Source organism: Hylobates moloch, unplaced genomic scaffold (genome assembly GCF_009828535.3).
Source record: "Hylobates moloch isolate HMO894 unplaced genomic scaffold, HMol_V3 SCAFFOLD_1, whole genome shotgun sequence".
NCBI lineage: Eukaryota > Metazoa > Chordata > Mammalia > Primates > Hylobatidae > Hylobates > Hylobates moloch.
The window spans coordinates 101,416,809-101,428,567 of record NW_026652276.1 but is presented as its reverse complement, the minus strand read 5'-3'; the positions used below and the strand labels follow the sequence as shown (position 1 = coordinate 101,428,567).

The 11,759-nt window shown below is 58.6% G+C and overlaps 2 protein-coding genes across 4 annotated transcripts in view; one reads left to right on the top strand and one right to left on the bottom strand.

The window, feature by feature from the left end:
* Positions 1-68: 68 nt before the first annotated feature.
* LRWD1 (leucine rich repeats and WD repeat domain containing 1) lies at positions 69-8,216 on the bottom strand. 3 transcript variants are annotated; one of them, XM_058443689.1, is made up of 15 exons: positions 7,940-8,213; positions 7,083-7,317; positions 6,864-6,980; positions 5,923-6,063; positions 5,579-5,683; positions 5,215-5,340; positions 5,025-5,139; positions 4,752-4,852; positions 4,344-4,551; positions 3,760-3,832; positions 3,523-3,663; positions 1,177-1,268; positions 880-1,035; positions 664-779; positions 69-562 (listed from the first exon to the last, which is right to left on the bottom strand). In XM_058443689.1, exons 1-15 carry the CDS (start codon positions 8,017-8,019, stop codon positions 422-424), a joined length of 1,947 nt encoding a protein of 648 aa, XP_058299672.1. In that variant the 5' UTR covers positions 8,020-8,213; the 3' UTR covers positions 69-421. The 3 variants fall into 3 exon arrangements, with proteins under 3 accessions (XP_058299672.1, XP_032612027.1, XP_058299675.1); XM_032756136.2 differs by having other exon boundaries at positions 664-776; XM_058443692.1 differs by lacking the exon at positions 5,215-5,340 and having other exon boundaries at positions 7,940-8,216.
* ALKBH4 (alkB homolog 4, lysine demethylase) overlaps positions 8,167-11,759 on the top strand; it is a 9,164-nt gene continuing 5,571 nt past the window's right edge. The window contains exon 1 of the mRNA XM_032756145.2: positions 8,167-8,386. Coding sequence (XP_032612036.1) covers positions 8,264-8,386 — 123 coding nt within the window. The 5' untranslated portion in view covers positions 8,167-8,263. The remainder of the gene's footprint in view (positions 8,387-11,759) is intronic.

Below are 11,759 nucleotides of genomic sequence, written 5' to 3'. Positions count from 1 at the left end.
AATGAGTTGTCAGGCTTGATGTAGGCAGATGACCTGTTTCAGGGGCCTCCGGTTGGCAGGGATGAATTCATTCTGGACAAAAGATCCGGAGTCCAGGGCCTGCTGCGGAGGCTGTGCTGAGCCGGAGGGAAGTGTGCAAACCCATGAGCTCCCAAGAGTCTCGCCGGAGGGAAGTGTGCAAACCCATGAGCTGCCAAGAGTCTCTGCTCTAGAAGCCTCAGCTCCTGGGCCTGCCTGTCAATCAAAGCAGGAACACTTTTTCCTGCATAACTCGAAACACCTTTTTCCACAGCCTTCTTGTCCACAGTAGAGAGTTTTTAATAAAAATATTCACTGCTTGATAGACCTCCCCCCACCCCCGTCGGCCCAAAGCTGAATAAGTTAGTTAGCTGCGTCCCTGGTCCTTTGCAATGGCGTGAGGCTACATCCTCCCCCAGATGGCTACGATGTTGGAGTCCGTCAGGGCAGTGAGGTAGGTGAAGGAGGCATTGGCCACCACCGTGTTCACCATGGTCTTGGTCACCGCCTGGCCCAGGGCCCAGGGCTGGGGCCACTTCAGGATCTGGTGGGGAGAGAGAGGAGGGCTGGGCTGGGCTGCTGACCAAAGGCAGGGCCCCTGATGCCTTGCCAGCCCAAGCCTGGGCAGGATGAGCCGGGCAGTACCTGCGTCGGGGCCTGCGGGGCTGCCGGCAGTGGGGGTGGCTGCTTTAGGATGTTGCTGACATCGTAGAGCCACACGTTGCCCTCCTCATCCCCACAGAGCACAATCCCCTTATCTGCTGGGACAGAAATGGAGTCTGAGTGGGGGCAGAGCTCCCGGAGGCCCTGCGGGATCGGGGGATCGGGGGGTCGGGGGGGGGTGCAGGGGGGCAGGCTCACCAGGGCAGGCGCTGAGCGAGAAGTAGGCCAACTCGGTGGGTGACCACTGCAGCCGCGCCAGGACCACCACTGCCACCGTGGATTGGCTGCCCCGGCCCCCCCACGTCTGCCTCCAGCTCCACAGGCAGATGGTGCCCAGGCCGCTCCCCTTGGAGGCTGTGGGGGAGAAGGGAGAGCTGTGCAGGGTGGCCCCTCCCGGACACCTCCTCCCACTAGAGATCCTCAGCCCAGCCCAGGGACAAGCGGCCCATCTGTGTGCCCGGAGGCCAGGCTGTCCCGCTAGCTGGGCTCACTCACCCACGACGTCGTCATTCACAAATGCCAGCCCATCCACTCTCCGTCCAGATGCCTCGGAGCCCTCAGAGAAGATGAATTCCACTTCACACACCCTGTGGGGCAGCAGGAGATGCTAGTTGGCCATTCCTTGCAGATAGAGAGCTGCCCACTCACCCAGGCATCTGCAGGGCACCTGCTGGGGACCGTGCCCTGTGTGAAGGCTGCACAGAAGATGCCACCAAAGAGATACATTCTTGGCCCCAGGAAGGTTCAGTTTGCCCTGGAAGGGGGAGCCAGCACCTGAGTGTCCCGAGTCACAGTAGTGACCCAGAGGCATGAGGGGTGGCTCTTCCAGGACGGGGGTAGGCCAGGTGGTCAGAAAAGGCTGTGAAGCGAGCCGATGCCTCTGGGACCGAGTGTGAGATGAGCAGGGGCCTCCTGGCAGCCAAGTAGGGCAGGTGTTTCCAGGCCATGGCCCAGGGGGCTGTTGGGGGCATCTGCTCTGACTCTAAAGATGGGGGAATGGCTGCTGAATGTTTCAGAGCTGAGACTGTGTGGGAGTGTCTGCTTGGAGAAGTGTCCCGGCAGCTACCTGACTCTCGGAGGCTAGCCTGGAGCCAGGAGCGTGGCCCAGCAGCTAACCATGGGCCAGGCCTGAGCCAGTTGGGCAGAGGGTATGAGAAGAAGCATCTTAGACACAGGGACCAGACATACAGGCAGGAAGGAAGGAGGCAGCCCAGGGGCTGCTGGTGAGAAAGATAAGCCCATAACTACCGCCGCCGCCACCACCACCTCTGCCACCAAGGCCCCTGCTGCTCCTTTCAACACAGCAGCTGTTGTGTTGAAGCTCCTCCTGGGCTGTTTGTTGTAGGTAGGCTAAAAATCCAAATCTTGGCCCAGGGCAGTGGCTCACACCTGTAATCCCAGCACTTTGGGAGCCTGAGGTGGGTGGATCACCTGAAGTCAGGAGCTGACCAGCCTGGCCAACATGGCGAAACCCCGTCTCTATTAAAAAGACAAAAATCGGCTGGGTGCAATGGCTCACGCCTGTAATCCTGGCACTTTGGGAGGCTGAGGCGGGTGGATCACCTGAGGTCAGGAGTTTGAGACCAGCCTGGCCACCGTGGCGAAACCCCATCTCTATTAAAATACAAAAATAAGCCGGGTGTGTTGGCATGCACCTGTAATTCCAGCTACTCGGGAGGCTGAGGCAGAAGAATTGCTTGAACCCGGGGGGGTGGAAATTGCAGTGAGCCGAGATCGTGTCATTGCACTCCAGCCTGGGCAACAAGAGTGAAACTCCATCTCAAGAAAAAAAAAAAAAAAAAAAAAAAATTAGCCGGGTGTGGTGGCATACGCCTGTAATCCCAGCTACTCGGGAGGCTGAGGCAGGAGGATCACTTGGACCCTGGTGGCGGAAGTTGCAGTGAGCCGAGATCGAGCCACTGTACTCCAGCCTGGGTGACAAGAGGAAGACTCCATCTCAATTAAAAAGTAAATAAATAGAAATGCAAAGCTTACTGTGGCTGACAAAGCCCGGCATGCCCTGCCCAGGCACCCTTGCCACCTCGTTCTGGGCTGGGTCCACCCAGCTGTGGCCACATGGCCGAGCAGGCCAGCCGGCTCCCCTGCCACTGACCTTTGCACGTACCATTTCCTCCATGCAAGCACCTTCCCGCCCTCTGCCCACTGACTCCCTCGCCGGGCTCCCAGGGAGGAAAGCGTGAGCCCCAGAATATCCATCTGCCGCTGGTCACCTCAGCAGAGTCCCCTGAGGCCCCCATGCTAGTGTCCCTCTGCCCGTTACTCTTTTTCCCTCTCCTTCGTAGCTAGCATCACACTGTGGGATTTTGATTGGCCACCTTTGCTTAGCGTCTGTCTTCCCCAGTAGGCTGGGGGCCCCAAGAGGGCAAGGACCCCCTGCCAAGCCCTGTCTCCAGGTGGGACAGATGAGCCACAAAGCCTCAACGTGGCACTTCCAAAGCCTGCCTGCCTGCCCAGACACCGCCTCACCTGCCCTCCACTAGCCATCGGCCCCTCTTCACAGATGAGGACATTACACTAACACAGAGGACCATCACACTGCTGATGAGTGGCAGGAGTGGGCTGGATCACGTGGGCACAGCATGGTGCTGAAGCCCCAAGTGAAGGGGAGGCCATCATGGCCCAGTCCCACAGCTGAACCCAGGGTGAGGGCAGGGTCAGAGTCCTTTCCTCCAGAGCCTGGCAGGAAGGTGGGACAAGCCAACTCTGCGAAAACAACCCTTATGGTTACCCAGGTGTGCCCAGGCTGCTGTGAGCCCATCTGGGCCAACAGCCACCCTGAGCAGAGGCCTGGCTTCCAATGCGCCCCCTGCCCAGCCTCACCTCCTCTTTTGGGGCTGGTCCAGCCGCACGTCCCAGCAGCAGCAGCCGCCCTCACAGCCGGCCAGCAGGCAGGCATCCGGGCAGGAGGCGACAGGGCAGAGGCGCAGGGGGATGGAGGTGGTGTCCAGTGTGAGCAGCTGGCTGCCAGTGGGCAAGGGGGAGCAGAGCATCAGCCCCAGACCGAGGTGTCCCTGCCCCAGCAGCTGGCCACTCCCCAGCCTCGCCCGAAAGCATCACCTGGCCTGGAATTCGTAGTCCTGGTTGGGCACACCGATGTCCCACAGGATGATCCGCTTGTCATAGGAGGCCGCTGAGGAGGGGGTGGGGCAGGGGAGAAGTGGCCCTGAGGTGACCCTGCTCCCTCCTGCTGGCCGCATCCCAGGCTGAGCCCACGGTCCCAAGGCCAGCCCCTCTGAGGCAGGGAGGGCGGGCCGAGCCTAGGAGACAGGAACACTCCTGGGCCCGCAATCCCTGTCTCCTCGCTCTAACCTGATGTGGTGGCTCCAGCGGCCACCTCCTGTGGCTCATCCATCCCCCGTGACGGGGGCGCCACACCCGGGGGCAGGGGCATCCCCCCAGGTCACTGACAGGGGACACAGTGGCCCAGGCTGTTGGAAAACTCCAAGGCCACAGAGCAGGCTGTGGATAAAGCCAGGGTTGAAGCGACATGGCTTCCTGCCAAAGCTAGAGTCGGAGCGGTGCAGACTGGGGCCCGGCAGGCGCCCGAGCTCCCAGCCATCCCAGGGAGGGGAGCATGGAGGCTACTGGGGCAGCAGGACAGGGGTGCTTGGGGGTCCCAGGGGTGAAGGGGAGGGGCTTACTGAAGAGGTGGGTCTCGTGGGCGGGGCTGAAGCACAGGGTAGCGATGGCCTTCTTGTGGGCCCGGATGACCCCGCAGCAGAAGCCAGCACGCACGTGCAGCAGCCGGACCAGGCCCCGCAGGCCTGCGGCCGCCAGCACACTCCAACGCTTCTTGTGGCCGGCCTGTGTGACCACCATCAGGGCGGTCCAGGCCACAGAAAAGAACTCCTGGGTGGGGGTTAGAGGAAACAGTCACTGGGGCAGAGCTACTGGTGTGAACACGCGGGCAGCCCCGGCCTGGGATAGGGAGCCCCAGCATGAAAGAAAAAGGCCGCGGGGCAGGGGGCCGAGCCTGCATCCATCCCCATGCTGCTATTCAGGAGTTAGTCGGACGCCCCCGCCCAGCAGGGACAGGGCCCTGCACTCACCTCGCCGGGTGCCTTGTACTTGTGGAGCACGATGCCCGTCTGGCAGTCAATTACGCACACAGCCTCCCCGCCGCACGTGGCCACGGTCTGGGATGTGGCCCCTGAGTGCCCGGTTTTGATAGGTCAGATGAGCTGAGACATTTCCCATCCGGGTCCTCCCTGCAGCCGCCTCCTCCCAGCCTTGATGACACCTTTTAAGCTCTGTCTCCTGATCCCCCACCCATCCAGGCGGCCCCATTTCCAGCGGCCCTTGCCCCGCCCGCCACCATGTACCCTCCTCCCAGGCCGGCTCGAAGGCACAGGCCCACAGCTGGGTCTCAAGGTCCTGGGGGCTGTTGTTCTTGCTGTGGCACTGCAGGAAGTGCAGGGGCTCCAGCTTCACGGCAGGCTGTGGGGGGAGAGGAGGGTCACGGCTGCCCAGCCCCGACTCATCTGCCACCTGCTCCTTGCCACCTCAGCTCACCTGGCTGCCATCGGAGCCTGCCACAGGGCCACCCTCCACCTGGGCCGACGGGGAGGCACATGCCCGCTTGCTGGGAGAGAGGCTGAGTGGGATGTCGTCTGGCCGTTTCAAGGCCACCAGTCTGGCCTGTGGAGGGGGCCTTGTGACCATGGGCCCGTCTGCCTGGGGCTTCCTTCCTCCCCATCACAGGCTGGACCCCACCTCACTGTGGGTGCAGGAGGCCCAGGCTGGCCCGGGGTCACCTAGGGAGTGAGCTGGGACCTGGGGTGCTTCCTGGGCACATGCCCAGGACGCCTTGGTCTCCTGCAGCTTCTCCAGGCAGGAGGGACTGGCCTGGCCTCAGAGCCCTGGGAGCTGCACTCACCCTGGGCTTGTGGGCAGCTCCAGCTTCTGGGGGCTTCTCTGGGCTGTTAGCCTTTTGCACCTGGGTCCTACTGGAGGCCACCAGCTCCTCAGAGATCATCCGCACCTGGGTGGGGCCAGGCCATCAGGAAGCTGGACAGAGTCCCAGGTGCCCCCAGCCCTGCCAATGCATAGTCAGGGGGAGCTTGTGCTTCCAGAGTTGGGGAAGGACCTCTCCAGCCAACAGGGCTGCCCACCCTGACTCACCCCACTCCCACAGCCCCTCAGCCCTTCACGGCCAGGGACCTCCAGGCAGCTAGGGATACGAGAGCCAGTGACTCCCTGCACATTGGGACAGGGACGTACCCGCCACTGGGTGAACTCGCTGAGGGACTCGGGCCCGTAGCGGACATCCCTGACAGCCGACTTCACAAAGTCTGCCTGGGCCTTCTCAGCCTCCTCTTCAGGGCCCAGTGTGGCCATGAACTTCTCCCAGTGAGCTGTGACCTGGTGCAAGAGGGACCAGATCCAGGCCCGGCCCACCCCAGCTCCTCCGTACCCAGCCCTCCATCTCAGGGAATCTCAATCCTGCCACCTGCTGGAAGCCTCCTGGAATCACAGCCTCATAAACACCACACACACACATCACAAACAGCCCAGGTGACTGTAGTCCCAGCCACTGGAAGGCTGAGGAAGAAGCATCGCTTGAGGCCAGGAGTTGGAGCCTGGGGAACAGAGCAAGATCCCACCTCTACAAAAAATTTTAAAATGATCCAGATGTGGTGGCATGAGCGTAAAGCCCCAGCTATTCAGAAGGCTAAGGCGGGAAGATCGCTTGAGCCCAGGAGTTGGAGGCTGCAGTGAGCTATGATCACACCACTGCACTTCAACATGGGCAGCAGAGCGAGACCCTGTCTCAAAAAAAAAAAAAAAAAATAGTAAAGTAAAAAACACCCCAGAAAAAGCTACTTAGAAGAGTCAGGCCGGGTGTGGTGACTCACACCTGTAATCCCAGCACTTTCGGAGGCCAAGGCGGGCAGATCACCTAAGGCCAGGAGTTTGAGGCCAGCCTGGCCAACATGGTGAAACCCTGTCTCTACTAAAAATACAAAAAAAATTAGCTGGGCGTGGTGGCAGGTGCTTGTAATCCTAGTTACTCGGGAGGCTGAGGCAGGAAAATCACTTGAACCTGGGAGGCAGAGATTGCAGTGAGCCAAGATCGCATCACTGCACTCCAGCCTGGGCGACGGAGTGAGACTCCATTTCAAAAAAAAAAAAAGTAATAAATAATCCTCTCATCCCCTTACCCTGCTGGTCAGCTCCCGATTCAGGTTCTCCACCTGAGAGTAAGTTGAGGACGCATCCTTGCCATTGACCTTACGGAGCGTGGGCAGGAGAAAGGAGACTTTCAGGTTGTCATTGACCTGGGGAAGAAGGGGTGAAGGGCAGTGGCTCAGGAGATGCTGAGCCTGAGCCCAACAGAGTCCTGGCCCCAGGTATGAAGCTGGTGGGAGGCCCCCACTTACCGTCAGGAAGGGGTTGCCCTCCAGGCTGAGTTCCTCGAGCTTGGGGAACTGGCACAAGGCAGTGACATCCCCCAGCTGGTTGTTGGCGCAGCGGAGGACACGCAGGTGGGACAGGCCCAGGTTGTCCGGCAGCGTCTCCAGCTGGTTGTTAGACAGGTCAAGCTCCTGCAGCTGCGTCAGGCGACACAGGAGCTTGGGGTCCAGGTGCTCGGAGAGCAGCTCCAATCCTGACAGGCTGGAGTTGGGGGCAGAAGGCTTAGGGGGCGGGCAGGCTTTGCACCCCACACCAATCTGCCCCGGCTACCTCAGAAGGCTTTTTCACCTGACATTTCTCGCACAAGTGTAGCCGCCCCGCCCATCCCCCCGTTACTTTTAGAGTCGGGGTGTCACTCAGTCGCCTAGGCGCGATCATAGCTCACTGCTGCCTCCAACTTCTGGGCTGAGGGATCCTCCCGCCTCAGCCTCTCGAGTAGCTGGGACTAGAAGCGCGCGCCACTACTCCCGACTCCCCACCACTTAAAAAAAAAAAACTGCAACTACTTTAGGACTGGGGGACATCCTAGCCCCCTCTAGGATGCTCTTCCTGATCCTTCGGGGGCTCGTCTGTGCTTCCCAGGCCTTCTAACGGTAGCGGCAGGTTGTGCCCCTAACTGTCCGGGCTCCCTTCAGGGGATGAGGCCCCTCGGAGCTCCCGGCGAGCGGGTAGGGCCACGATCTCACAACAAGAAGACATTTGACCACTCTGCCGAACCCAGAGGGCGATAACGGGGACAGGCGGGCCGTTGGGGAGGGTCCCCGCTCTTCTCCCCGACCGCCCGACCCCGAGGACACAGCCTCGCCCCCTGCTCGGCTCTTACTCCAGACTCCGGATCTTCCCCAGCCGGTCGCTCTTGGGGCGCCCGCGCTGCATTAGCAGCCGCGCCGAGAGGGGGCCCATGGCGAGGAGGCGCAGCCCGCGCTGACCCAGTCGGCCGCCCAGGCGTCTGGCGTCGCCCTGCGTCTCCTGGAGCCTGGTACTGGCGTCCGCGGTAACGAAGCCCAGGAGGCGGCGCCGCGCGAGCCCGTGGGCGTTAACGACCGGAAGGAAGTGGAACTCAGGCCTCGTGCCCCCGCCCCGCGCGGACTACAACTCCCAGCGGCCCCCACGGCCGCGCCTGCGCACTGGCCACCCGGACGGCGCGATGGCGGCGGCTGCCGCCGAGACTCCCGAGGTCCTTCGGGAATGCGGTTGCAAGGGCATCCGGACCTGTCTGATCTGCGAGCGGCAGCGCGGCGGTGACCCGCCCTGGGAGCTGCCCCCAGCGGTAAGGGGTGGGAGAGGGGCCGCGCCCACAAACGTCGCTCTGCATCTGGGGAAACTGAGGTCCAGCTTGGCCGTGATAGGGGCCGGGATCGAAGCCTGTGAGGGACCCTTGCGGTAGGGGTGATGCAGGGTGAGGAGATGAGGGCTTGAAGGAGCGGAGTGGGGAAGGAGCTGGAACGTGGGTGGGTTCAATCACAGGTCACCTCGGGGACTCTGGGGAGATCTGCCTGCAAACCTCGACGTAGCCTCTCGGGTCTGGCGCTGGGAGCTTCACGGGCCTGCAGGGAGATGACACGGAAAGGGTCGATCGAGGGTGCTGAATACCAGTCCAACGGTGCCTGAAGGCCGTGGACTGCAATGGGCAAGGAGACAGTGAATTCCAGTTAACTAACGAAGAGAACTCAAGGATCGCTCCAACCCAGGAGCTGGAGGCTGCAGTGAGCTATGATCGGGCCACCTCACTTCAGCCTGGACGACAGAGCGAGACCCTGTCTCACAAAAAGAAAATAAATAAAAAAAGAAAAAGAACTCAGCGCCTTTGGGCTGGCATGGAAGGATTGTGGTTTGTTGCAAGGGCATTCCAACCCAGAAAACTGCGTGGGGTAGGAAGTGTGGATTGGTGATGCCTCAGGTGAGAGAGATGAGGCTGGAGAGGTTGGGGGGGGGGGTCTGATCACAGATGGTCCCCGGTGCATCAGCTGAGCAGGCTGGACTTGTCCCAAAGGCCATGGAGAGCTCTTGAAGGGTTTTTTAAAGGAGTGATGAAGTTAAATGTGAATTTTAGAAAGATCCTAGGAAGGGAAGGGGCAGATATGAAGGTGTGGAGGCTGGGAAGCCAGTGAAGAAACTGCCCCAACGTCCATGGTAAAAGTGCCCAAGGTCCTATGGAAACAGCATGGCATGCCTCATGAATTAAACATAGAATTACCCATGATCCGCAATCCTGCTTCTGGGTATATATCCAAAGGAACTAAAAGCAAGGTCTGGAAGAGATATTTGCACACCCATGTTCATAGCAGCATTATTCACGACAGCCCAAAGATGGAAGCAAACCAAGTATCTATCAAGAGATGAGTTGGGCCAGGTGCAGTGGCTCATGCCTGTAATCCCAGCACTTTGGGAGGCTGAGGTGGGCAGATCATCTGAGGTCAGGAGTTTGAGACCTGCCTGGCTAACATGGCGAAACCCTGCCTCTACTAAAATTACAAAAACTTGCCGGGCTTAGTGAGGCACAGCTGTAATCCCAGCTACTCGGGAGGCTGAGGCAGGAGAATGGCTTGAACCCAGGAGGCAGAGGTTGCAGTGAACCGAGATTGCACCACTGCACTCCAGCTCAGGTGACAGAGCAAGACTCCTTCTCAAAAAAAAAAAAAAAAAAAAAAAGAGAGAGATGAATTGATCCACAAAATGTGGTGTATACACATAGTGGAATACTATTCAGCTTTAAAAAGGAAGGACAGGCCGGGCATGGTGGCTCACACCTGTAATTCCAGCACTTTAGGAGACCGAGGCAGGCTGATCGCCTGAGCCCGGGAGTTTGAGACCAGCATGGGCAACATGGTAAAACCCCACCTCTACAAAAAATTAGCCATGCATGGTGACACGCACCTGTAGTCCCAGCTACCTAGGAGGCTAAGGTGGGAGGGCTGCTTGAGCCTGGGAGGTCAAGGCTGCAGTGAGCTGTGATCACGCCACTGCACTCCAGCTTGGGTAAAAAAAAAAAAAAAAAAAGGACATTTTGACATATGTTACAGCATGGATGAACCTTGGGGACACGATGCTAAGTTAAGGAAGCAGTCACACAAGACAAATACTGCAGGATTCCTGTTGTGTGAGCTACATAGGGTAGTCACAGGGACAGAAAGTAGAAAGGTTGTTGCTGGGGGCTCAGGAAGGGGAGATGGGGACCTGTTGTTTAATGGGGAAAGAGTTTCAGTTTTGCAAGATGAAAGAGTTCTGAATGGTGGTGACGGCTGTACAACAGTATGAATGAACTTAAGAGTTTTAATTTGTGGAAGGGGCCAGGTGTGGTGCCTCATGCCTATAATCCCAGCCCTTTGGGAGGCTGAGGCAGGAGGATCGCCTGAGTCCAGGAGTTTGAGACTAGCTTGGACAACATAGCAAGACCCTGTCTCTACAAAAAATTTAAAAATTAGCTAGGTGTGGTGGTGTGTGCCTGTAGTCCCAGTTACTTGGGAGGCTGAGGTGGGAGGATTGCCTGAGCCCAGGAGGTCAAGGCTGCAGTGAGCTGTGAGCACCACTACACTCTACCCTGAGTGACAGAGCAAGACCCTGCCTCAAACAAACAAACAAACAAAAAACAGAAAAAAAACTGCGGAAAGTCTGACCTGTGCCAGTGGCCATGTGGAGGTGACACCTTACCAATCCGATGGCTATGGAACAAGGAGTGTGAGGTGTCCAGGATCTCAGGGCACTGGGGCAGTTCCTCACTGGATTTCCAGCCTCCACCCTTCATATCTGCCCCTCCCCCCTCCAGATCTTTCTAAAATTCACATTTGACCTCGTCACTCCTTTAAAACCCTTCAAGAGCGCTCCATGGCCTTTCCGACAAGTCCAGCGTGCTCAGCCGACACACGGGGGACTCCCAGTTTTAATGTTTCCCATGGGAGGGCCCCAGGAGCAGGAGGAGATAGTGCCAATCTCAGGAGGTGTCTGAGCTGGAGTCGGTGGCTGGAAGTAAAGCATTAGAAGGGGCTGAGGTCCCTGGAGGGAAGAACAGAGAAAGACAGCAGCCCACAGTGAGTGGCAGCCCAGGGTGTGAGGGGCCTGGAGATGGGAGAGGAAGAGGAGACAGGCCACAGAGCCAGGGCTGAGTTCTGGTGGCCTCCGAAGTCCACTGGGTGACTCCGGCCAGAACCTCCGCATGTCTACACCTCCTGCCCATGATAGTTATGGTACCTTCCTCTTGGGGCTGTCCTGGGGATAAACTAGGTAATCCATGTAAAATGTTTAGTGCCATGGATACAAATACTGGCTATTTCATTGGCGAAACTCTTTTTTAAAAATTTATTATTGGCCAGGCGTGGTGGTTCACGCCTGTAATCCCAGCACTTTGGGAGGCCGAGGCGGGAGGATCACAAGGTCAGGAGTTCAAGACCATCCTGGTCAACATGGTGAAACCCCGTCTCTACTAGAATACAAGAAAAAAATTAGCTGGGTGTGGTGGCACGTGCCTGTAGTCCCAGCTACTCGGGAGGTTGAGGCAGGAGAATTGCTTGAACCCAGGAGGTGGAGGTTGCAGTGAGTCGAGATTGTGCCACTGTACTCCAGTCCTGGTGACAGAGTGAGACTCCATCTCAAAAAAACAACAAAAAAAGTATTATTATTATTATTTTCTTTTTTTTTTTTTTTTT